The sequence below is a fragment of the Raphanus sativus genome, chromosome 4 (genome assembly GCF_000801105.2).
Source record: "Raphanus sativus cultivar WK10039 chromosome 4, ASM80110v3, whole genome shotgun sequence".
Classification (NCBI taxonomy): Eukaryota; Viridiplantae; Streptophyta; class Magnoliopsida; order Brassicales; family Brassicaceae; genus Raphanus; species Raphanus sativus.
Window position 1 is genome coordinate 11,982,634 of NC_079514.1, and position 24,657 is coordinate 12,007,290.

Consider the following 24,657-nt stretch of genomic DNA (forward strand, 5'->3'; position numbering starts at 1 on the left):
TTTGTGAGTTCAAACTACGCCATAAGTGAGTCTAATTGGTTGCAACTTTAGTGTATTTATATGTTCTGATTGGCACTACGACATCCTAGGATGAACATAAGGGTTTTTCTATCTCTTTTTCACGCGGAGATAGAAGCTTTACTATAGACAATGGAATGCACGAAGAATTTACGTTAGTTTCGGATCACGTTTGCAACAGATTATCTGCAACTGGTAAAGATTTTTGAACCAGAGAAATAGCCGGCGTTTGCTAACTATTTAGAAGACATCAAAACGTTAAAAAAATCTTTCCACAGCTTAGAGATCATTCATGTATTTCGTACACAAAATTTGAAGGCCGATGGCCTAGTACACAGTGGTAGAAAACAAACGTCATTTGTTGTGCATATGGATGCAGAGCTACCGTTTTGGTTTATAGAATTTGTCTGAGTCTGTAAAAGTTGATGACAAAAAAAAACGACTTCCGAGGATGGTCAGATCTGGTGGCGACGACTTACTCTTTATGGTTCAACAATATGTAATGTAACGACATAATGTGCACATACGACATATTGAGAGGTGAAGATGTTATAGAAGTTGTGAAGGATTTAAAATATTTTAAAAGACTTTAAGGAATACAACGTTTTATATCTAGTATACTATTCTAACAGTTTGATAAATTAGTTTGATTCAATATATAACTTTATGTATATTGTATTTTATTTCTGATGAAATTTTAGTAATTATTATCTTTTGACATTTTTTTTTTGTTTTTCTTCTCATCAATCTACCATAGTGAAAATGTCTCTCAAGATCAAATCTATTGTTACAAGAAAAACAAGTGAATCTCTCATCGCCATCCGTGGAGGTTCTGATGAGCTAAATAAAGGATTCATTTATTGGAAACATATCTATATATGGTATGCTTCTTACACACGTTTTCTTTGAACTTTACAAAAGCCATTTTTATCTACTCTGCCAATATTAACATGCCAAATATAGACTCCTTCATGGGTGTTCCATCGATCCAAACTAACCTCTCAAATCTTAATCCTCCTCTCTCTCTTTTTGCTCTTTCTTTTGTCAAAACTCAAAAAAATATGTCTATTCTCAGCTGAAACAAACAAACTGATTCGTTCGATCGGTAACTGAACAATCCATATAGGAAAAAACACATTAACAAATCATCGCCATTTTTAGCCAAAATCCGATTCAGTTTCTCAAGAATTTTGCTACTGCATGTTGAGCAAAGTCTGTGTTACATTCCTTTTTAGGATATTAGGTGTTGATTCTAACAAAGATGTTATCTTCTTTTCGAATCCCATCCATGGGAACCCAGCCGGCGGCATTCGCAGCTAAAATAACAGACACCACAAAGACCGTGGCGCAACTCAAGTCAGCTGCGACCCCCGCGCCTCACAGCACCGTCACGTGCGGTTACCAAGCTCACGTGGCGGGCTTCTTCCGCAACGTCACGGTTTTATGGTCCAAGAACCTCATGAACCATTCCCTCACCGTCATGGTCTCGAGTCTAGACAACGACATGAACTACTGCTGCAAGATCGACCTCGTGAAGCCGTGGCAGTTCTGGAGCAAAAGAGGATCGAAATCGTTCGAGGTGGAAGGAAACTTCGTGGAGGTCTTCTGGGATCTGAGGTCGGCGAAGCTGTCGGGAAACGGTAGCCCCCAGCCGGTGTCAGAGTACTACGTGGCGATAGTTTCGGACGAAGAGGTTGTCTTGTTGTTGGGAGACTTGAAGCATAAAGCTTACAAGAGGACGAAGTCAAGACCCGCGTTGGTCGAAGGGTTTATGTATTTCAAGAAAGAGAGCATATTTGGGAAGAAAACGTTTTCGACGAGAGCGAGATTCGACGAGCAGAGGAAGGAACATGAAGTGGTGGTGGAGAGCTCGAACGATGAGAAAGATCCGGAGATGTGGATAAGCGTGGATGGGATCGTGGTGGTGCACGTGAAGAGTCTGCAGTGGAAGTTTAGAGGAAATGTGATGGTGTTGGTGGACAGAACTCCTGTGATGGTGTACTACGATGTGCATGATTGGTTGTTTGGGAGTTCGGAGTCGACGGCGAGCTCAGGCCTGTTTTTGTTTAAGCCTGTGGCGGTTGGAACGATGGTGGAGGAGTGTTTTAGCGATGCGGAGGAAGGAGATAGCGGAGGAGGGAGTAGTCCTTTGAGTCGGTACAATTCAGCAGCATCTAGTGGTTATGGGCCATTGCATGACTTTTGTTTGTTTCTTTATGCTTGGAAACTTGAGTGATAAATGTTAATACACCATAGAAACTTTATAGTGTTTTATACTCTTTATATCTTTTCTTATAATTTATTTGATCACCGGGAGAGATTTCTTGATGAAATCCAAACTAATCACCATGCATGGTTAGTAAAAAAAAATTGGATTATTAGCTAACTATCTTTTTGGAGATGGGAAACTAGATTTTTAGGATCTGAATGGTGACATGGAAACTAGAGATTTTTGTTACTATTAGTTGAGCTGCGGTCACTATTCAAATCCTTAATCACAAATTGAATTTTCACTGGGCCACATGCTTTTGGTTAAGTTTGAAATATAAAGGAAGGTGAAGTTCTTAGATCCATTCTTATCTAGTTTTGAGATGATAGTGTTCATATACGCACAGTTGGTGAAATCTCATATACACATATGATTTGGTAGTTGCATCAACATGATTTAAGTTGAACTTTTCTTTGTCAAAGATGTAAGTTGAACTCAAATTTCGGAGATGTAGCCGCCTAGTCAAAACAAATTAAATCCTTCCATTGTCACAGTTGGAAATTTGGCATATAGTCTGTTTTTTGTTTTCCAGATAACTTAATTGTGACAGCTAAAGGCCCAAGCGGTGTAGATAGTTAGATAGCGACTGTTTTAGAACGGCATTGCAGCAATGGTAACATATATTTCCCATCGGTAATGGAGATAAGTTAACTAGATTGACCATTTGTAGAACCAATTGTTTCATAATCATATTTATACCATCATCGTTGTCATCATCGTTAATTCTATATAATAATGTTAGAAGCTATGTCACTAATCTTATTGGTAAAAAGGGAAAGAGTAGAGAAATCATTGAAAAGTAGATACTGGCTGCGTGTCAGAGTAGCAGATTACATGAAATGAAATATATATATTTTGTGAAGACAGACGTATTTAACTTGGCAGATATTATTTTGGTCTTCCTCTCCTTTTCACCTAGAAAACTAAAAATATCTCCTCTTTTAGTAGGCCAAAGATATTTTGTTCATGTGAGTGTGTGTGAAACGCACAAATAAAAAGAAAAAAAAAGACAGAAGAAAAGAGATATTTTAGGGAGAGTCAAAACCAATAATGTTGTAATAAAGGGCATAAAGTATTATCTAAAAAGGGTAGGTTTTTAGGTACGCTCTGAGAATCCAGGATCGAGAAAGCGCAATAAAAAGGTTCACGTGTACACTCATCGCCGCGAGTATAGCTCTTTCCTTATGCGCGAGCGCGTGAGAGAACACTCGTAAAATATCTGTGGGGTCCTTTAAAAATGAGACTTTTTGCACTTTTTCCCCCTAATTTTTCTTGTTAAGTTGTATCTTATGTCACATGACTACATGTCCCTTTGAAGACAACTCACCCATTTGTCTATCTATCCATCCATCCCATCTCTCTCTTTACTCTTTTTCACACGCAGACCAAAAACATCTCTTCTCTTCCCTTCGGAAGCTTATTCGTTTTACAAACATTGTTGTTTCTGCTTCTGAAGATACTAGAGACAGTCTCTTATAATACGTGAGTTACTTCTATCTCTAAACCCTTGTGTTCTTATTTGAGTGAGGGGTTCTCGAAATGGATCTATGTTGCTCTTCTTTATGCTTCTCTTTCTCTTTTGATTGGTTGCAAGTTGAGTATTTTTATGTAATTAGTATATACCTTATTATTCCTAGCAAATCTATAACTCCGAGTTCACTGGCGTTGATCTGTAAATTTGAAAACTTGAGCTAATCTTTATGTGATTGTATCTGCTTGCTCTGGTCGTTTATGGAAACTACAACCTTTTTTAATAAAGATATGTTCAAAAGTTTAAATCTTTCTTCTATTTGTGGACTTGTTTTTTATACCAAGTTTCAACCTTTTCTCCTCTAATACCAAAAGACTTATCTAAGTCTAGATACTGTATTGTGGTAACTAACAGAAACAGTTTGATTTTTTTGATCAGTGAAAGGAGCTTGCTTTCTCCACAGTGACGGTTGAGCCAAAAACAACAGATTGGTTCAGTTTTTTTTTTTTTTTTTACAAAAAATGGGTTACATGTGTGACTTCTGCGGTGAACAAAGATCAATGGTTCACTGCCGCTCTGACGCAGCGTGTCTGTGCCTTTCCTGCGACCGTAACGTTCATTCCGCCAATGCTTTATCAAAACGTCACTCGAGGACTTTGATATGCGAGCGTTGCAACGCACAGCCGGCCTCTGTTCGGTGCAGCGACGAGAGGGTTTCTCTCTGTCAGAACTGTGACTGGTTAGGCCACAACACGGGAGCTAATTCGCATCATAAGAAGCAAACCATCAACTGCTACTCTGGCTGCCCTTCTAGTGAGGAGCTTGCGTCGATATGGTCTTTCTGTTTGGATTTGGATTTCTCTGAAGGTGGTGGACGGTCTGCTTGTGAGCAAGGGATGGGTTTGATGACTATAGATGAAGGCACAGGAGAGAAGAGAACAGGTGTACAAGATGGTAATGTTGATCAGCCTGGAACTAGCTCTGCTGCACAAGGTGTGGACCGTTCTAGTGTTCCGGAAAGTTCCACATTGGCTAAGGTAATGAATGTACTTGATTGTCTTCTTATTGTGGTAGCTTCTTGAAAAGAACTGGCATGTAATATGTTGTTTCTTGTTTTGGGTTGTGCAGGGTGTTGGAGTGTCTGAAGATGACTTTTGTGGCAATCTCATAATGGATGAAATGGACTTGGCTTTTGAGAAGTATGATGAGCTCTTTGGTACTGCTTACAACTCTTCAAAAGATCTCTTTGAACATGGTGGACTTGAAAGTCTTTTCGAGAAACATGAGGTGGTTCTTTCAACACTCTTCTTCTTCTATCAGTATCTCACTAACGTGAAGGATGTTTATATGGTTCTTACACTCTCTCTCTGTGTTCTTTCTTAATCCAGGGAAAGATAATGCAGCAGCAGCCAGCAGAAAGCAATGCTGCATCTGGAGATTCGTTCATGACTTGTAGAACCGAGCCGATCATTTGTTTCTCATCGCAGCCAGCTCATTCGAATATATCCTTCTCTGGTGCCACGGGAGAAGCTAATGATATTCAAGATTGTGGAGTGTCATCATCGATGCAGCAGGTTTCGAGAGAGCCACCACCGTGGTGCCCTCCAACAGCACAGGAGATCAGTGCAACAACACGTAACAACGCTGTTATACGTTATAAAGAAAAGAAGAAGGCTCGCAAGTAAAGTGTTTAAATGTGATTTCATTCATTAGTCATCGGTGAAGGTTTTATCATTTGCTAAAATATTATTTTAAATAAATAGGTTTGACAAGCGAGTGAGGTATGTCTCTAGGAAAGAAAGAGCTGATGTGAGACGGCGTGTGAAGGGACGGTTCGTCAAGTCGGGTGAAGCTTATGATTACGACCCTCTGAGCCCAACAAGAAGCTACTGAGGTTGCCACAAAGTGGAGATATTAGATAAAGAGATGTAACTAGAGAGCAGTTTCAGGATTGGCCTCAAGCTCATTCTTGCTTTGGAGGGCTCATGCGTCTGCCTGCCTCTTTTTGCATAAAAGTTGTGTCATTGTTTCTTAAGCAATATGACTAGACAATGAAGCTTCTCAGCAGACTTGAGGGGCAGGATCCTTAAAATTTTGTTCTATTTGTAGCCAAGGCAAGACCATGAATGAATGAATGTATATTTCTTATTGTTTGTGTGTAAAATCTGCATTTGTTTTTCTTATCTGTATGCACTATTTTATCCATCATGTACGAGATTTAGAGTGTACCAGAGAGAGTCCATAGATGAGAGACAATGTTCTTGCTTTCAAGTTGCTTTTGCACTATCAAAATAATTGAATTCATTCATACTGATCAAACAAAAGCTCTGGTCATACTACAAACTAATGGTTAGCTTTAGTCTTCATAACTCTCATCTCCTGACATTGCGGCGAAATCATCTCCTTCACTTGTTTCCTGCAGACAATTCAGTTACAAGTCTCAGGGAAGGAGTGTATGCAACTGTGGGGGTAAGAATGAATGATACCTGTTTTTTGTCCCAGTCCTTAAGCTTTGGGTTTGCTAACATGTAATTATCACGTAGAGGAGCCCAAGCAGGAGCTTCGTCTTCATTGGAATTTGAAGCTTTTTGAGTCTGTACCATCATCCCACAGAATCTCACATTAGTAAATTACCAAGAATAGACTTTACAGCTGAAAGTGATTCGTTCGTTAATATCTCTAAAGAAGGCAGATCAAGACAGAACAATGACTTGCTTATACGGTCATCAAGATAAAGTATATTCAAAGTGTAAGAGATAATGTTTTAGATTATGCCAGACCTTGGAGTCTGTTCTCGTTTTTCCTAACTCAGAGAAGAATGCTTCTTTTCTTCTCTTCTTTAACACTGATGGATGTTACGACAGAAGGGTAAAAAAAAAATACAGATTTAGAAGCCAAAACAAGAGAGTGGACAGAGAAAGATTCATGCTAAAGATCAAATATCAAAAGCCTCTACCTTTAGAGTCTTTTGACCTTGAAGCATTCAAACCCTTCTGAGCATGTTGAGCCTTGTTTACCTGTTTGAAACAAAAGTCTTGAACTAAACAAATGAAAATAAGAATTAGAAACAAAACTTACAGCATTAAAAAGCTTCACCACTGGAGTGAGTTCATGGAGGAAAACAAAGTCAGTACCAAACAATATGAAAGAGCAAGAGAGAGAGTTGACTGAACAATTAATCATTGAGGAAACCATACCTCCTTTGGTGGCAACACCTATAAGAATCTTCTCATGGGATTCCAAATGGTTTGCAGGTTTAACATGTCCTTTCTCAGCAACCTTTTAACGCATTGTTTCAGCGACTCATCATCAAAAGAAAACAAATATGAATAAAATGCAACAAAAAACTCATACCAAATGTTTTGCCTTTCTAGCTTGACCCTTAGCCTTCTTCTCAGCTTCCTCATCAGCTAACTTCTGAGCTATAAGATTCTTATGCGCTGACAAAACAGGACCCTGTTTCACACACACACAAACCCCAACAACACAGTTTCAATTACTTGTCCTCCTGTCTGAATTAAAGAGTAAAAACTAGAATTGAGATAAGACTCTCTCACCAATGCATCGTCTCCTTTACTCTTCATAATAGATTTAAAAGCCATCTTGAACGCATTGCATCCATCCTCATCACCAAACCTGGTGATCCCAGACTGAATCTCCCCGTGATCCTCCCCATCGGAACCCTCCTCGTCCTTGTCCTCCCCATCTTCTTCCTCTTCAACCTCGTCGTAGTTGGGACCCATGTTAGCATCAGTGAATATCTTTTCACGGATGGTTACCTCTGGCTGCTTCTTGGACTCATCATCTTCTTCTTCTTCGTCTTCGTCGGAGTTGTAGCCTCGCCTTCTCTTCTGGAAGAGCTTCTGGTCCTTCTTTGTAGGCTTGAACCTGTTAGAGGAGGAGGAAGGAGGAGGTAAAGTCTTGAACTTTTTCTTCTTCCCACCCTTCTTTGCGCCCACTCTCCTCTTTCTAGTTCCTATCTCTATCTGAGCTCCCTCTCCCGTAGACATTCTTCCGTCGAAAAGGTTTGGTTTTTTTTGCCGGCGGTTGCTGCGACGTTTGTCAATACAGAGAGGGTTTTGTAACGATTGAGTTTTTAAAAAATCATTACCTTTGAAAATAACTAAAGTTTTGGGTTAGTTTCGTAATTATTTGTAAAAGGAAGGGTTTAATGAAATAAATACAATGTTTTGATTATTCTTTTCCGGGTCAAAGTTTTCGTTTTTATAAAGGAAGAATTTAATGTAAAGAGATCACAATAGACTTTCGTGTTGCTTTGCTCTTCATCGTAGTTAACGTTTAGCTGCTCCTATTCATTCTAGTTATCGTCGTCTTGCTCTTCATTCGCTATTCACCAACGAAGACACTCTGTTTCCTTCTATAGGAATCTCTATACATTGTAACAATCAAGTAAGCAATCCCTTAGATCTCTCTCTCTCTGTGTAATTTTCTCGTCAAAATCTTATCGAATCTATCTGAGTATGGTGGTTCCCATGTTGAGTCTTTACCGGATTAAAAGCTTTAATCTTTCGACTCCGTTTTGTAGATTTCGCATGGACGCTCACACAGCAGATTCCGTCAATCCCAGAGGTACTACTTTATCCACACTCTTCCTCTGATTCATGTAGATGTGTGTAAGTAAGAATGTTTTTTTTTTTATTATCAATCAATCGCAGATGTTTGCATCGTGGGTGTTGCACGTACTCCAATGGGTGGCTTTCTCGGATCTCTTTCGTCTTTGTCCGCGACAAAGCTTGGATCAGTAGCTATTGCAGGTTTGCTTGATTTAACACAGAGACTCTGTGTAGGCTTATGTTATTGAGTTTTGGTTTTTTAATGTTCTCAAGCTGCTTTGAAGAGGGCGAATGTTGACCCGTCTCTAGTCCAAGAAGTTGTGTTTGGCAATGTTCTTAGTGCCAATTTGGGTCAGGCTCCTGCTCGTCAGGCTGCTTTGGGTGCAGGGATCTCTAACTCTGTTATCTGTACCACTGTTAACAAGGTTTGTGCTTCAGGCATGAAAGGTAAGTGTACTTTAAGCATTTGGGCTTTGGTTTTCTTTTTTTCTTTGTATTTTTAAAGCTTTTTAATATATTTTTTTCTGGGTGGTTTCAGCGGTGATGATTGCTGCTCAGAGTATCCAGTTGGGGATCAATGATGTAGTGGTGGCGGGTGGCATGGAAAGCATGTCTAATACACCAAAATATCTGGCTGAAGCAAGGTAATTAATGATTTGGTCTTTATAACTCTCAAGCTTATATCCATTGTTTCTTATTCAAATTTTGTTTTATGCAGGAAAGGATCTCGGTTTGGTCATGATTCTATGGTAGATGGAATGCTAAAGGATGGACTATGGGATGTCTACAACGACTGTGGGATGGGAAGCTGTGCAGAACTATGCGCTGAGAAATTTGAAATAACGAGGGAGCAACAAGTATGTTGTTCTTTCTTTTTTCTTGAATTAACAATTTAGTATTTGTCTCCCATTAACTTATTATTGGTTAGATACTAGATAGACCTCTGTAAATTTTCACTTTTCTTTACTTCTTGTTCTTGATGCCTTGATTATTAACGTTGATAGTTTGCCTCTCACTATCCTGAAACTGTGAAATATAAGAACTGTTTAGTAGGTTTCATTGTTTATGGCAACTGAATATGCAGGATGACTACGCCGTTCAGAGTTTTGAACGTGGTATTGCTGCCCAGGAAGCTGGCGCCTTCACTTGGGAAATCGCCCCGGTTAGTATATTTCTATACTGTATTTTTCTTAATGCAACAATATACATACTGAATACAGTAACGGGAAATTGGTCGTACAGGTTGAGGTTTCTGGAGGAAGGGGTAGGCCATCAACCATTGTTGACAAGGACGAAGGTCTTGGGAAGGTGATCCACTGATCTATATTCCCTTTTGTCTATATCTGATTATGCATTAATGCCCTGATTATATGTTCTCTCCTTGTTACTCACCCGTTGCATGCTTTGTTTTTTCTCCATGTTCATGCATACCAGTCATAACATTTTAGTTATTGATATGTTTTATGTATGAGGCATTACACGTCAGGAAATATAATTGATGGTTAGATTACTCCGAGAATTGATGCCTGACTAGTGTAATCTGCTAACATATGTGGTGCCTTGATATCTCAGTTTGACGCTGCAAAATTGAGGAAACTCCGTCCAAGTTTTAAGGAGAATGGAGGCACTGTTACAGCTGGGAATGCGTCTAGCATAAGGTTCCTTTATATCTTCTCCATCTCTTAGAAAATCCATATACCTTTTTTACATGGATCTTGGTTAGACTTGCAACTTCTATTTTACTTAAAATGAAGTTTGATTCCCTTTGACAGCGATGGTGCAGCTGCACTTGTCCTAGTGAGTGGAGAGAAGGCGCTTCAGCTAGGACTTCAAGTACTCGCAAAAGTTAGAGGTTACGGTGATGCAGCTCAGGTACATTACTTATATATTATTGCCTTCCCTTCTTAAAGACAGCATTTTATATGTCATTATTCCATTCACTAAGTGAGACCTTAACCTTGCAGGAACCAGAGTTTTTCACTACTGCTCCTGCTCTTGCAATACCGAAAGCTATTGCACATGCTGGTTTGGAATCTTCTCAAGTCGATTACTATGAGATCAACGAAGCATTTGCAGTAAGAAAATTCGTCTTCTTCCCCTAAGGAATAGACGAATATTTGCCAAACGCTAGTTTTGACTGAGCTGACTTGTTCGCAGGTTGTAGCACTCGCGAATCAAAAGCTACTCGGGATTAGTCCGGTCAGTTTTTTCACATCATTGAGTCTCTTAGGCCATCATCTTCTCAATCAACTTGCTGTGGTTTCATAAACATGGGTACTGTTTCTCTTTAACAGGAGAAGGTGAATGTAAATGGAGGAGCTGTCTCTTTAGGACACCCTCTAGGCTGCAGTGGGGCTCGTATTCTAATCACATTGCTTGGGATACTAAAGAATAGAAACGGCAAGTACGGTGTGGGAGGAGTGTGCAACGGAGGAGGAGGTGCTTCTGCTCTTGTTCTTGAACTTGTTTGATGCATTATGAATCCAGGTAACTAACATTCTGAATATTGCTAATAGATCGAAGGAGTAGAATACGGAAAAGGGGAACCTGTATAACTCATGATATCTTCCCATGTGTGTGTTTACTTTTTTTCAGGTTGGTGAATTTGACGACGTATCTCTTTCAAGTTCCAAGAGAGTGATTGCACTTCAAGTTTGCCATTAGTTGATCTCTCAATAAAGGAGAGTGATCCTTGATGTTGTTAAGTTATATATGAACTCGGTTTCTGCTTTTTCAAGTTTGCCATTAGTTGGTCTCTCAATGAAGGAGACTGATCCTTGATGTTAAGTTATATATGAACTAGGTTTCTGCTTAATATTTGGTGGACCTCAGTTATAAATTATGAACCCATTTTATCCTACTTTTTCTTTTGGTGTGCACAAAACCCATTTATCCTTCATAGTTAAGGCTTTGTCCAGGATGTGCTGTTAGAGAATTTATCAAATTGTCAGATTTATATGTTTCTGTAATGTATATGTATCAAAGGCAAAATAGTTGGATATTTCTGTATAGGCACAAGTCTCTCCACATTTGAGCGGCATTGAAAGAAAGAAGAAGAAGAGCTTAAATGGAGAAACAATGTAGTTTTTTTTCTCTATACAAAAAGTTACTCTACACAAAACTCAACCTGAGACATCTCTTCCAAAAAGTGTGCTGATACCCTGCCCAGGATCACTTTGTTTAACAAGAGATTCACCCACTAGAACCTAACAACAGAAAAAAGGTAAACCATAAGGGAGCTGATCAGATGGAACAATAAGCATTTTCAGCAATGTATCTTGAACCATCAAAGTGTGTGGATGAAAGGAAGCTTACTGCTTTGACACCGGCTTCTTGTACGAATGCAATGTCTTCTGGAGTGAATAACCCAGATTCTCCAACCACCTACCATGTTAAAAGACAAGTTGAGTGAGGTGTGTGTAAGACTGCAACTGCAAAAGGCATGAGTGTAACAGGTGATTGTAAGTATAGCTTACGAGGATGTCTTTCTGACGGATCAATTCACCACGCTCTCCTTCCAGGAGCCTCTTTGTGATGCCAATATCTACCTCAAATGTTTCTGCAAGAAAAGAGTGGTATAAAACACATCAAAGAAGGATTGTACCTCTAATTTTAAAGGGATGTCTCGTTCAAGATTTTACCAAGGTTACGGTTATTGATGCCAATGAGCTCGACTCCTTCAATTGCTAGAACGCGATCCATCTCCCTTTCGTCGTGAACCTAGACGCAAGTTATCAGAGACAACATTAACTTGGATCAGGAAGAGGAAGAAGGCATTAGTTGAGGGCATGTATGAATGAAGGGAGTTCAAAACCTCCACAAGAGTAGCCATTCCAAGTATTTTGCAAATCTTAAGCATGTATTTGATGTCAAGGTCAGGTAACACAGAAGCGATCAGTAGAACAGCGTCTGCGCCTTTGCTTCTCCCATAGTATATCTGCCATGCTTCTACAATGAACTCTTTGCAAAGTAAAGGGCACTGCATTTCATAACAAAAAAAACATCAGAACTTAGCATGTCACAATTGTATGAGAACGTATCTGAACAGGTACAGAGAAAGCCAGAACCTTCACACCAGCGTCCCTTATAGCTTGCAGATTCTCAAAGCTTCCCTATATCAAATATGGAAACAGAATCATGTCAAAGAAACGTGAAGCTGCTACACAATGCTCACAGAACATCTTCTTGACAGGTCTTACCTTGAAGTATTTCTCATCAGTCAAAACACTAAGACATGCAGCTCCACCCTTCTCATAAGCTTGAGCGATTGCAACCTACGATGTCAAAGCCCTTATAAGTAAGTAATCCTTACAATCCTCAAAACTTACTCAAAACAGGTGAGTTCTTACAGGGTCAAAATCCTCTCTGAGGATTCCTCTGCTTGGAGAAGCTTTCTTGACCTCAGCTATTAAACCAGGGAGGCCGGTTCTCTGATGAGCAGATCTAAGAGCAGCAATGAAGTCTCTAGGAGGAGGTACATTTTCGAGAGCCTTCTTCAGGGTATAGAGAGGCCTTTTCTCCTTCATCTGTAAACGTAGTTACTAATCATCAGACCAAAACTCAATGCGTATAAACAAAGAAAGAAAGAAAGAAAGAAGATACCAGAGTAACTTCTTTGTCCTTGTGCCATACGATCTCCTCCAAGATGTTGCGAGGAGTGTTACCCTCGTTCTGTAACCGGAACTCAAAAGGTCCAACGTAATGCAATGGAGGACCAGTAGGTGGTCGTCTCCTTATCCTAATACCTTGGCTAGAAACTACTTCATCCTGATACAACATACCCACTTCTTGCTCACTCGCTTTACCTTCCAATGCCGAAGAAACACTTTCGGAACCTCCCGTGATTCCAGACTAACACAGAAACAAACAAAAGAAAAAGCTGCTAACTTTATCAACAAGCAAACAAAACGCTTCCATGAGAGGGACAAAATTGGAAGGAAAAGTAAACCTGTTGAGCACGAAGAGGAGGAGCACAAGAGGAGGAGGAGGAGGAGGGGTATCTGGTGGTGAGGTAAACGGTAGAGAGACGCCGTTGAATGACGGATGAGGGGAAGGGCTGAAAGGAAACAAGTCCTTCCATCTTTTTTTTTCTTTCTGAACTCTCTTCCGATTCTAATAGCCGGCGAATGTCTAGTTTGCCTTTTTTGTATGTGGAGAGTGGAGGAGAGATACTTTTGTGCGGCGGATAATCACTTTGCCAAGACAAAAGGTGGGTCCCACTAGGAGCTGAGTCAGCGCCTGATGATGTCATCGAGGGCAGTATAGTAATAAGTCCGCTGCTTGCTCTTGCATACATAAAGATATTTTTGTGTAGCAGGTAGGATTGGACAAAAAAATCCAAATCCTATCCAAAAAATTAGTAACAAATTCAAACCCGATTCAAACCAAAATATTTAACATTCTTATTGGAAATAAATTTTTATATATAAGTATACTAAGTATTTCTAGATTTAATATAATAAAAGTATCTAAAGTATATATGATATTTTGAAGTTGTTCAAAATATCTAAACAATACTCAAAACACCAAAAAAAACTTGAAATATTTATTGGTTATCTATCCAAATATTCAAGTAAAATCAATTTATATGTTATATTTAGGTTAATAGAATATGTTATTTAAATTTATACGTAATATAACACATTTCTTATGGATATTAAAAACGTTACCAACCAAATCGAAAGGAGAAACATAAGCTTTGGGATTAACTTGTTCATGTTTTTAAATTTCCATATAAATTGTTCTGTTTATATTTTTTCATTAATTAGGTGTTTGCCCGCATGTACAACTATAATAATTTTACAAAATATTTACAAATAGATATATTATTAATTCAAATATCATTAGAATAAGCTGTTGTTCATATATCAATATATTCAATAATAAATTAAATAACCAATTATTTCTATATACAATTTTTATCATAATACTGCTACTTTTGATTAATTAATTTAAACTTGAAAAATCATGCGTTTCAAATTTATTAATAAATTAAATATCAAATTCTTTACATATGACAAAAAATCCAGTCTATTAAAATTATTTATTAGTGCAAAAAAAATTGAAAATACTCATGTGCTTAAAATATTTAATAATTAATTAAATATTAAATTCTTTGTATACAAAAAATAGTTTTTATTATAATAAAACTATTTTTATTGCGTAACATAAATTTGAAAACAATCAATGTACATAAAACTATATACAATATATATATATAGAGAGAGAGTTTTAGCAAAAAGAAATATATAGAGAGAGATTCATCTTTCTCTTTTTAAAAATTTTGTGATGTAAAAGATTTTTCTGATAGTAAATAAAATATTTTTGATAATGATAATTATCAAAATATATTTTCAAAATTATGGTTAATTATATATTAAAGTCTAGTTATTTTTATTAAGGATAGTTAAAACTTTAGCCGCTCTAATTTCTAATGTAAGAGTTCTGAACATAAAAATCATTTCGATATACATGTTCGAATCAGGTTTTAAAAATTCAAATTTTAAAAACTAATATATTGTACCAAATATACTATTAAGCTATCAACACTTTAGTAGTTTCAGTTAAGATTTAGGTTTATCCTAAAGATATTTATTATCATTTACTCATCCGTAAGATGTTATATATATATATATATATATATGGATTGTTTCTATAATATGGAGAGATGTTTTTTTATTAAGCGAAACATAGCAAAGTTTGTTATCACATTAGTATGTATGGCTTTAGAACATGTAGACTGATAATAAGAAACCCCTTCCAAAGGAGTTTGGCACTAATGTTGTCGGGAACAGTGATCCCTTAGAGTCGGAGGGAAGAAGGGAGCGAAGACAAACACATGAGTGGCACATTCGGTACTGATACCCAAAAGGCATGGCAGCAAGAATGTCCAATACTCCCGATTTGTCCACTTATTATCGATCTCAATATCTCTGGGATGCAGTCGGGAATATCTTCCAGCGATGACAAACAATCTGATGGGCCCTGTGTAGCTGGAGGTTGCGAAGGAACCGTTTGAGCTGTACTGAACACGGCCATGCACACAACTGGAAGAAGGAAGAAAAACTTGTTGATCCACATTTTGATAAGACAATTGAAAATGAGTCGTTGAGTTTGTCTATCTGAATATGAATCTTATAGTAGTTAGTGATCTGATTTATATACGGATGAATGTGAAATTTCATCACATTGCATTTTGTGAATGGGCTTCTTTGTGAATTAACGTAGGCACTCTTGGGATGATCCCCAAATAAAGGTTGGCAGTTTGTTTCTTTTCGTTGGTGGTTCCTATTATTTATTAATTCATTCTTCTTGATAATTTATTACTTCCTTCTCTTTTTATTCTACAAAGTATTTTGATATTTTCTTTTAAGTTCATAACACTGTTGCGAAATTGAAATTCTCTTCTAGTTATTGTCATATATATATTATCTGGATTGCTGTTTTGCTTTTTATTTATTTAAACAGTTTTTTTATTCCAATAAATGTTATTTGGCAATATTCTCAAGCAAATAGGTGAACGCCTCACGACAACTATGCTCCAAGACTTGCGAATACCATCCGTTGTTTTCCTTACAATCAAGAAAAACTTAGTGATATCTTCTTTTCCCCTTTGTTGATAACCAATGAATTGTTAATAAAAGTCATAATTTAGAATTGGTGTATAATATATAAAAATGATTATATTAGCTAAATACCTTAGACCAAAAGAAAAATGGATGTACAGTGTCGAATTGTAGGTTATTTGTATGAGTCGAATTGTGGGGATGCATGGAAAAAATATATACACCTAAATATGATAGAATATTTGGTATAGGGAAGTGCAAATTCCCTTTTCATTTCCAAAATGTATGGTACTTTTTACAAATGATATTAAAATAAATCACGCTCAGAGGCAAGCTAGCTCAAACTAAGCAGTATATAACCATGGTAATTAAGAAGATAGTGTATTAATAAAAATGTGGACATTATGGAAGGATGCCACTATCAAACTTAAGGCAAACTCTAGTATAGCAAGATTATTATGGCTTTTTTGGGGTGTTGTTGCGAATACTGAACACTATCTAAATATTATTATGTCGTTTTCCCAACAATTTTAACATTTGTCTCGTATCATTTGTTATAACTGCAATATTTATATATATTCTTAAGTTCTGTATACAATGTTAGATTTATTTGCATAGTTACTTGGAACTTAGAAGATCATAAATACTTTTAAGTTAATTTTAATAAGTTTTTGGATAATTTAGAAGTCATCTGATCTATGTATAAAAACTTTTTAGGGAAAGGAGGGGGGGGGGGGGGGGGGCGGGGGGCGGGTCAGTGGGAAGATAATTCACGCTGATTTTAAAAATTGATGGATTTGATTTTTCAAAAGACTCAATGGATTATAACAATATATCCTCAATATATTCTCCCATATTTATAGAATCCATAGATTTTGCTGTGTGGAATGTCGTGGATTTCTTTTTGATTCATATTAATTTTTTTCTATCATTATTAGGTAACGTAATGATATAATAATATTTTTATATATCTTTCTATAATATATATTCAATAAGGTATGTTATATAATATATATTCATTCTCCAGAGTTTGCATAGGGAACACATGTCTCTCTTTTTCTCTTTATATGATCGTTTGCTCTGTTTTTAATCACAATTTACATTATGCAAATAGAAGCAAATTTTTGATGTCTAGCTCTTTGTTAGGGATAAATATTTTTGTGCATGTTTTTACTAACAATAGTTAACTTTACATAAGATTGCAATGGGTGATAAATAAAAGAATTACTCAAGTAGAATCAAGTTTTTGGGTCTACTTTCTCCAGTGACATAAGATAAAGTTAAAGATTTTGAGTTTTCTCTTCATTTTCTCTATAGAACGATTTATTTTAGACAGTGGTGATAAGTCGGACGGAGCTCAGATCTAATGTTACCGCACTTGTTCATGTGTTTTTGGAGACTGTGTCTTTTATCTTTGTTGTGATTTTTAATTAATCAACAATTCATCTTCGGTACACAACCAAGATGATAGATCGATCATGGGTACCTCGATGTTTTTTCGTTCAGCCTGCAGAACTATTTCATAGGAAAATATAATATTTATAGGTGTTGTTGTTGTAAGACTGTGCAATGACATATCATTTCACAAAAAAAAAGTTTGTTATCTCAATTTTGAGATACAAAGGTTAACTATAATATTTTGAAAATTATGATTAATGAGTAAAATGCAAATAATCATTGTTCCAATAATGATATAGTTGGATAAAATTACAAAATCAGAAAATATTCAACTTTTCGAATAGCAAAAAAAATTAAAATAAGTTACAAAATTATCACATCAGTAACAAAAAATTATATCGGAATTATAAAATTATTACATAAATAATACAATTTTTTTAGGATTTTGAGAATCATATTACCAATAACAACAGAACTTTGAAATTCTTCAAATCTTTACAAATCAATCATCCGCTAACACCCCCTAAAATTAGAGGTAAAGACGGATGTTTTATCCAGTTTCACCCGGTTATGTCCGGTCAATACCTATTTGATCTACACCGCTAGTTTCCTCTCAAGTCATATGTCACCCTCTAAAGCTAGTATTAAAGAAAAAACAATCACATGATGTAATGAACAAGACTAGAAAAAAGGTTCGAGGAGAGGTAGCTGCTCGTTGGAGATACCAAACAAATAATGCCTTACGTATATGAAGATACTAGTAAGTAAAAGTGTGAAACCTGGAAAAAATGTGGCTCGAATGTAGCCTGGATTATTGACCAGATTCTAGCTAATATCGTCCACGTTCATCCCCTGACTCAGCCATTTTTTTTCTCTTTTTTTCTTTTACCTTTTACATTTTACCTTTCAGCTTTTCATCTATTTGTTTGTTTCCGGAAACATAGAAGTGGCATGTGGCCCTGACCGAAGTGGAGCCACGAAGATAGGCACGACATGTGAGCTACCGTCTGGATTAGCAATGTCAATTGGGCGGGCTGGGCGGGTCTGGGCGTGTCCGAATGGGCTTCATTTTTTTGCTGGACAAATTTGGTCGAAGCCCAAATGGGACCATAACCAAATGAGACCATAACCAAATAAGACCATGATTTACTAGATTTGTTGGGCTGTCCAAATAAGCCCAAATGGGACTCAAAAGCGGAGAAGAATCAATGAAGGAGAAAGAGAGTCGATGAGGGAGGAGGAAAACCGAAGACGGCGAAGAAGGATCGACGAAATCACAAAAGATCCGACGAAATCGCACAAGAATCGCACGAAATCGACGAAAGCGATGGAGAAAGAAGTGATTTGCGTTTTCCCAATTTTAGAAAACCCTAGACATTTAGGTTTATTGGGCGGTCCATGTCCAAATGATTAAGCCCAGTGTAGCCCACGGACGTAATTGGGTTTGTCCATTTGGACAAAAATTAATTATGGTCCAATATGGTTTTGTCCATTTCTGTCCATATCTATTTGGACATGGGCCGCCCATTAATAGCCTGCCCAATTGACATCTCTAGTCTGGATACATATCTTTTTCCATCTAATTACTCAGTGTGCATATATGTTAAGAATTCGTGAAGAAGCAAGAGATCATGAATATGGCATATACTTTATTATTGTTGAAAAAATGGTTTGGCCTTTCATCCAAATTTTTTCTTTTGTGATATCTTTGTAGGTTCTTATCCGGAACTATGATTATACATGATCAAGGAGGAAAAAGAAAAGAAACCATATGACTTTTTATGTCTATTATTATAATTTTTGGGTAATATATATAATAATGAAGCAATATAGAAAAAGTTGCTGTATTTTCAAATTTCTTAGCTTTTTTTTGAACAGTTGCTAAAAAAACTATATGAATTTTTTTGGGTAATATATATAATATATGATAATGATTGGTTAATATATATGATAATGAATCAATAATTATTTTCAAATTTCTTAGCTAATAAGTCACAAAAGAACATACATTAGAATTGCTGTATTTAAATACCACTTATCAAAAAAAAAAAAGTTGCTGTATTTAACCAATCAAAATGCATTGCAGTATTGCACTTGCGTAATCAGATTTTCTTTTCCTTAAAAAAACGTTAACGCTTATAGAAGTAATCACAATTAAGAAAATGAAATAGTATTATAGATGGTAACGTATCTCTCTTATCTGTGGAACGTGTCTTAAGAAATCTCACTTTGAATTTTTAACTTGTGGTGATGTGATACCACGTTTGCCTATATAAACTACACGCAACACAAACATCAAAAAGTCACAACAATTCTTTCATCAACCAAACCAAACCAAAAAAAAAGTTATCTTCTTTGCTGCGAATAATGAGTCCTGTGGCTGAGAACAAATGGGTTAAGGTAAAAAAATTCACTTTTTTTTTTAATTTAATCAAATTTGCTTGTTTAGATCTTCGAAAGTTTTAATCTTTGATTGTGTTTAAAACCACAGGTGGGCCAGAAAGGAGCAGGTCCAGGACCAAGAAGCTCACACGCAATCACCGTCGTGGGGAACAAAGTCTATTGCTTTGGCGGCGAGCTCAAACCCACGATCCACATCGACAACGACCTCTACGTCTTCGATCTCGAGACTCGAGAATGGTCCATAGCCCCCGCGACGGGGGTCGCTCCTTTCCCCTGTTTCGGAGTCTCCATGGTCCCCATCGGCACCACCATCTACGTCTACGGCGGCCGCGACGACTCTCGCAAATACAACGGCTTGCATGCTTACGACACGGTGACGAACAAGTGGGAGCTCCTGTCTCCCGTCGACGAAGGGCTTCCCGGTCGGAGCTACCACTCTATGGCCGGCGACGACCGGAAAGTTTACGTCTTTGGCGGTGTTACGGCCAACGGGCGTGTGAACACGCTGCATGCTTACGACGTGGTTGATCGGAAGTGGGTTGAGTATCCGGCGGCTGGGGAGGCTTGCAAGGGGAGGGGAGCGCCGGGGCTTGTGGTCGTGGACGGGAAAGTTTGGGTTTTGTTTGGTTTCGACGGTAATGAATTGGGTGATATCCATTGCTTTGATCTGGCTAGTGGTCGGTGGACCGCCGTGGAGACGACCGGGGATGTGCCTCCGGCGAGAAGCGTGTTTCCGGCGGTTTCTTCAGGGAAGTATATTGTGATATATGGTGGGGAGGAAGAGCCGCATGTGCTGATGCATATGGGAGCTGGGAAGTTGTCTGGAGATGTTTATAGGTTTGATACGGAGACGTTGGTGTGGGAGAAGGTTTTGGATGGTAGCACTGATGAGGGAGACAAGAAGCCGAGCCCGCGCGGGTGGTGCGCGTTTGCTGTTGCGGTGGTGAATGGTGAGAGAGGTTTGTTGGTTCACGGTGGGAATAGTCCGACCAACGAGAGGCTTGATGATATGGTGTTTTGGGGTTTCTAGTTTTGTCATAATTGTCAGTTATCATGAGTGAGTTGCTTTTGTGGCTTTGTCGTATGTAAACTGATTAGTGTTTGTTGTTTTAAGGAGTTTGGTGTTTTAATAATAAAGATATTGTTGTGAGATGACTTTAGCACACGAATTTTCACACCTATGAACTGACAAAGAAACACTTGTTTGTTGTCACATATCGATCACAGGCGTATTCTACACACGTCCATTGGACTTTATACAGATGGCCTTGAAAAAGATATAATGGCTGCATGCATGTCTACTGTAAACACAGGGCGATTTAGCTAACTTTGATTACATGTGTGATTCATTCACGGATTGCCACAATGTTTTTTAGTGGCCTATATTTTCTTGTGGAGATGCTTTTAGAATTTTTGTTGTCTCGGAATTTCATATGCTTATCCCTATTTAATGTGTTTGTTTATAGCACTATCTTGCGTTCTTAACCACTTAAAGCCATTGAGGAAAGAAAACGCTTAAACCATTCTTCAGGCTTGCAAAGATTCCAACTCGGAATGAACATTCAATCAAGAAAAAATAAATCTTGGAGCTTTCTTGATAGCAAAAAAATGTGATTAAAGAAGACCTTAGGCAACCTTACTTAGCTCTTTGGCTTAAGGATCTTTTTGGACTATTATCTCTGTGAATTAGTCTTGATCTTGTTGTGGCTTTGTTGGTTGGTTTGCATTTTCCTCACAGATGGTTTTTGTTGTAAGGATGGATTAACTATTGGTTTAATGAAGTTTCTCAGGGGAAACGAAAAGGTTTTTAACCACTTGAGATCCAGGCCACTGTTTACTTATCACTACTTAACGGGCCCTTGAGTGAATGAAAAAGATGATTACGGTGGTCCAGATTTGGCTCATGGGCTTTATATATTGAGAGAGTGACAAGCATATACATTGTAGTTAGATTGTTTAAGACTAAGACCATCATTATCGGCATATCTAAGGAAAGTCTTTAGTATTAATTGGCCAAAAAATAAATCAAAAAAGACTGAAATTACAAAGAATGTTCTTAGTTAAGAAGTTTTGTTTCTCGTCCTTAAGGGCACGTGTCAGCCTCTCTCTCTCTCTCTTTCTCTCTCTCTCTCTCTCGGACGCCTCTTCTTCAAACCTTTTCTTCTTCTTCGTTACCCAGCACCACCATCACATGTGCAGTGATCATTTGCAGTGTTTGTCTGTGATCATTTGCAGTGTGTTGTCTCGTCGCCTCTCTCCCTCTCTTTCCTAGACGACGATGATTCCTCTCTCTCTCGTGATCTCTCCTGATGATCTCTCCTCGAAATCAATCTGTCTCGTCCAAGTCGAAATCAAAGGTTCGTGCTTTGTAACATCCTCTGTTTCCTTTCTCGACATTTTGTAATTTTTTTCTCGAGATCCGGTTGAAGGCAGAGGAATCAAATGTAGTGTTAGGCATCATTATCTGTTCGTAAACTTGGGGACGACGTTGGGGTTGATTTGAAATTATCTCTGGACTGATGTTGTTTACAGGGAAATGGAGAATTTGGAAGATCTAAAAATCATGGTGGAGGAGTGGTCGAATCAAGGAATTGAGTATCTTCAGAAGATACCACCGACTCATCTCTATGCCACCGTTGGTGTTCTCTTGTTCACTACCATTTTGCTCCTCTTATCAAGTATGTAGCTGCAGAGTCATTATAATTGTTTTTTATTTTCTTAGGGGTCTCATGCCATGAATAACGCTGATTCTTTTGTTGTTTAACTTGTCGTTGTTGCTGGTTTATGCAGTTCGATTGGCCAGGCGTACTAAATTCAACACTGTGCTGCTTTCTGGGCTGAGTGGAAGTGGAAAGACTGTGCTCTTCTATCAAGTGAGTGTTTTGGCTTCACGTTCCGTATGAGATGACTAGGTGATTGTTTTGGCAGTTATAACATGCTAATTGTTTGATTGGCAGCTCCTTGATGGATCATCGCATCAGGGCACTGTAAAATGTAGGTGTGTATTCTCTGTGTGACAGAAAGGAAAAATCAAGCATGTTCATCTTGTTGATGTTCCTGGGCACTCTCGGCTTCGACCCAAGCTGGAAGAGTTCTTGCCCCAAGCAGCTGCTATTGTCTTTGTTGTAGACGCCTTGGAGTTCATCCATAACTGTCGTGCAGCTTCAGAGTAACTTTAAACTCTTTTTATTAGGGTTCACACACACACACGATCTTAAACACATGAGGCATTGCTATGGTTTGATAGGTACTTATACGACATTCTGACCAACGCCAACGTTGTCAAGAAGAAGATACCAGTCCTCCTTTGCTGTAACAAGACAGATAAACTAACCGCACACACCAAGGAGTTCATCAGGAAGCAGATGGAGAAAGAAATGTAAAGATTTTTGCATTTTCTTAACAAATCAGTCAATCATTTCTTAATATTTTTTTTTCTTTGCTGTCAGCGAGAAACTAAGGGCTTCGAGGAGTGCAGTATCTACAGCTGACATAGCCAATGACTTCACCATTGGGATCGAAGGAGAAGTGTTCTCCTTCTCGCATTGCAGTAACAAAGTCACTGTCGCTGAAGCGTCTGGACTCAATGGAGAAACTTTTCAGGTCCAAGACTTCATTCGAGAACACATCAAGCCCTGAGTGAGAGCCCACACTCGACATCCGTAGATTGAATCCTTATCATTAGGCTTCTTAGAGCATCATTATCCCAAAACCCCTTAAGGGTCTCTTAATTAATTTTTAATACTTTTTAAAATGTAAAAATGAGTTAAAAGACTTAGTTAAGAGATTTGAACATTCATGTGCTTTATTGCAAGTCTCTTAATTATAAGTTCTTGAAAAAAAATTCAAAATCCATGAAGTACCCTTTTCATTCATCAGAACAATCTCTCCACATCTTGTCTCTAAACCATTAGCCCTTGCAAAACTCTTTGAAATATACTGGAAATTCATTACAATAGAGCACGGTTTTGATCAAAATCAGACCCTTTAAATGAGAGCTTTTGGTTAAAAAATTAGGAGTAGATACCAGCATGTCATATCGCAGGCTTGAAGGCGTGCCATTAGCCACATAACAAGATGGATCTAGTGTACAAGACTCTGCTTCTCTTTTTATATTCTTTTTCACTTTCTTCTTGCTTTGAATCTTTATGGATCATCCACACAAGCTATCGCTGGAACTTAAATTTCTATGGACTCTCTCTCTCCTTGGCAAACAACACTGCTCCCCCATGATACAATAATTAGAAACTCTGTAAAATGGTATTAAAGTTTACTTCGCAGGTTTGAAGTCCATGTCTTTCAGTTTCAGAGACAACAATGGTGAACAAAGGTGAACAAAGCCTTGTTTCTGTTGAGACCAAACACAAGAGACTCGACATTGTATCCTCTCCTCGCAAAGACTCCTGCAATCCTATTAATCATCCCGTTCTCGTCTCTAATGAACACCGAGATCGTGTGCTTCCTCACCCTGTCCAAAGTAAGGTGTCATGTTACAATCATATCCAATGATCAGGAAACACATAAAGATACAAACTTTACAATCATATCCAGTGACACAGATAAAGATGTAAGCTTTTTAAACATTGTTCTATCACTGTACTTTGATTCTGGAATTGGGGGAGAAGCATCTGTGAAGGGAGCGTCGGAGATCCTCTTGTCTATGCTTCTAATGATCCTCTCTGTTCTATGAGAGCTTGGGAAGAATTGGAGCATGGCGATCTTATGCTGCAAAGGGATGGGGGAGAGCACTTCCTTGAACCACCGGTCTCATTCATATCAACCAGACAACAAGAAAATAACACAAGGATTTGATCTTCAATTGATTCAGGATCCTACAAGAAACGCAAAGATGAACATCGATGAGATTGCTTCAACTCTCTCTCTCTCTTCTCAAAGAGATGAACACCCAAAGGTCAACACGTGTGCAAAAGACCGTCTTTTATTACTCCTGAATAAGAA

The 24,657-nt window shown here is 37.9% G+C and overlaps 8 protein-coding genes and 1 long non-coding RNA gene across 9 annotated transcripts; 5 read left to right on the plus strand and 4 right to left on the minus strand.

The window, feature by feature from the left end:
* The first annotated feature begins 290 nt into the window (after positions 1-290).
* Positions 291-2,345, plus strand: LOC108852639 (uncharacterized). Its single transcript, XM_018626136.2, has one exon. It carries the CDS (start codon positions 1,280-1,282, stop codon positions 2,252-2,254), a length of 975 nt encoding a protein of 324 aa, XP_018481638.1. The 5' UTR covers positions 291-1,279; the 3' UTR covers positions 2,255-2,345.
* Positions 2,346-3,606: 1,261 nt separating this feature from the next.
* LOC108849742 (zinc finger protein CONSTANS-LIKE 10) lies at positions 3,607-5,963 on the plus strand. The gene is made up of 5 exons (XM_018623343.2): positions 3,607-3,769; positions 4,197-4,795; positions 4,887-5,045; positions 5,147-5,439; positions 5,522-5,963. The coding sequence occupies exons 2-5, from the start codon at positions 4,280-4,282 to the stop codon at positions 5,649-5,651; spliced, it is 1,098 nt and encodes a 365-aa protein (XP_018478845.1). The 5' UTR covers positions 3,607-3,769; positions 4,197-4,279; the 3' UTR covers positions 5,652-5,963.
* A 74-nt stretch (positions 5,964-6,037) lies between these two features.
* LOC108848443 (uncharacterized) lies at positions 6,038-7,909 on the minus strand. Its single transcript, XM_018621806.2, has 8 exons — positions 7,316-7,909; positions 7,113-7,214; positions 6,956-7,037; positions 6,837-6,856; positions 6,715-6,775; positions 6,539-6,603; positions 6,245-6,352; positions 6,038-6,174 (listed from the first exon to the last, which is right to left on the minus strand). The coding sequence occupies exons 1-8, from the start codon at positions 7,766-7,768 to the stop codon at positions 6,115-6,117; spliced, it is 951 nt and encodes a 316-aa protein (XP_018477308.2). The 5' UTR covers positions 7,769-7,909; the 3' UTR covers positions 6,038-6,114.
* A 116-nt stretch (positions 7,910-8,025) lies between these two features.
* LOC108855381 (acetyl-CoA acetyltransferase 2) lies at positions 8,026-11,192 on the plus strand. Its single transcript, XM_018629188.2, has 14 exons — positions 8,026-8,168; positions 8,305-8,348; positions 8,435-8,533; positions 8,606-8,779; positions 8,871-8,976; positions 9,051-9,189; positions 9,417-9,494; positions 9,575-9,640; positions 9,905-9,990; positions 10,105-10,204; positions 10,297-10,407; positions 10,490-10,531; positions 10,627-10,819; positions 10,928-11,192. Exons 2-13 carry the CDS (start codon positions 8,312-8,314, stop codon positions 10,801-10,803), a joined length of 1,215 nt encoding a protein of 404 aa, XP_018484690.1. The 5' UTR covers positions 8,026-8,168; positions 8,305-8,311; the 3' UTR covers positions 10,804-10,819; positions 10,928-11,192.
* Positions 11,193-11,309: 117 nt separating this feature from the next.
* LOC108855382 (indole-3-glycerol phosphate synthase, chloroplastic) lies at positions 11,310-13,908 on the minus strand. Its single transcript, XM_018629189.2, has 10 exons — positions 13,281-13,908; positions 12,935-13,183; positions 12,682-12,858; positions 12,532-12,606; positions 12,400-12,444; positions 12,147-12,311; positions 11,974-12,052; positions 11,809-11,891; positions 11,648-11,716; positions 11,310-11,538 (listed from the first exon to the last, which is right to left on the minus strand). The coding sequence occupies exons 1-10, from the start codon at positions 13,626-13,628 to the stop codon at positions 11,455-11,457; spliced, it is 1,374 nt and encodes a 457-aa protein (XP_018484691.2). The 5' UTR covers positions 13,629-13,908; the 3' UTR covers positions 11,310-11,454.
* A 1,082-nt stretch (positions 13,909-14,990) lies between these two features.
* Positions 14,991-15,495, minus strand: LOC108852688 (uncharacterized). Its single transcript, XM_018626184.2, is given in 2 exon segments — positions 14,991-15,199; positions 15,202-15,495. Coding segments are annotated over 2 exon segments (303 nt in total). The 5' UTR covers positions 15,413-15,495; the 3' UTR covers positions 14,991-15,107.
* Positions 15,496-19,537: 4,042 nt separating this feature from the next.
* LOC108848670 (nitrile-specifier protein 5) lies at positions 19,538-20,848 on the plus strand. The gene is made up of 2 exons (XM_018622092.2): positions 19,538-19,695; positions 19,787-20,848. The coding sequence occupies exons 1-2, from the start codon at positions 19,663-19,665 to the stop codon at positions 20,726-20,728; spliced, it is 975 nt and encodes a 324-aa protein (XP_018477594.1). The 5' UTR covers positions 19,538-19,662; the 3' UTR covers positions 20,729-20,848.
* A 963-nt stretch (positions 20,849-21,811) lies between these two features.
* LOC108852733 (uncharacterized) lies at positions 21,812-23,426 on the plus strand. Its single transcript, XM_057007849.1, is given in 6 exon segments — positions 21,812-22,055; positions 22,231-22,376; positions 22,489-22,571; positions 22,656-22,867; positions 22,946-23,077; positions 23,148-23,426. Coding segments are annotated over 5 exon segments (759 nt in total). The 5' UTR covers positions 21,812-22,055; positions 22,231-22,234; the 3' UTR covers positions 23,338-23,426.
* Positions 23,427-23,483: 57 nt separating this feature from the next.
* LOC130511053 (uncharacterized) lies at positions 23,484-24,657 on the minus strand. Its single transcript, XR_008944836.1, has 3 exons — positions 24,299-24,657; positions 23,726-24,166; positions 23,484-23,637 (listed from the first exon to the last, which is right to left on the minus strand). It is a non-coding gene; the product is annotated as an uncharacterized LOC130511053 (long non-coding RNA).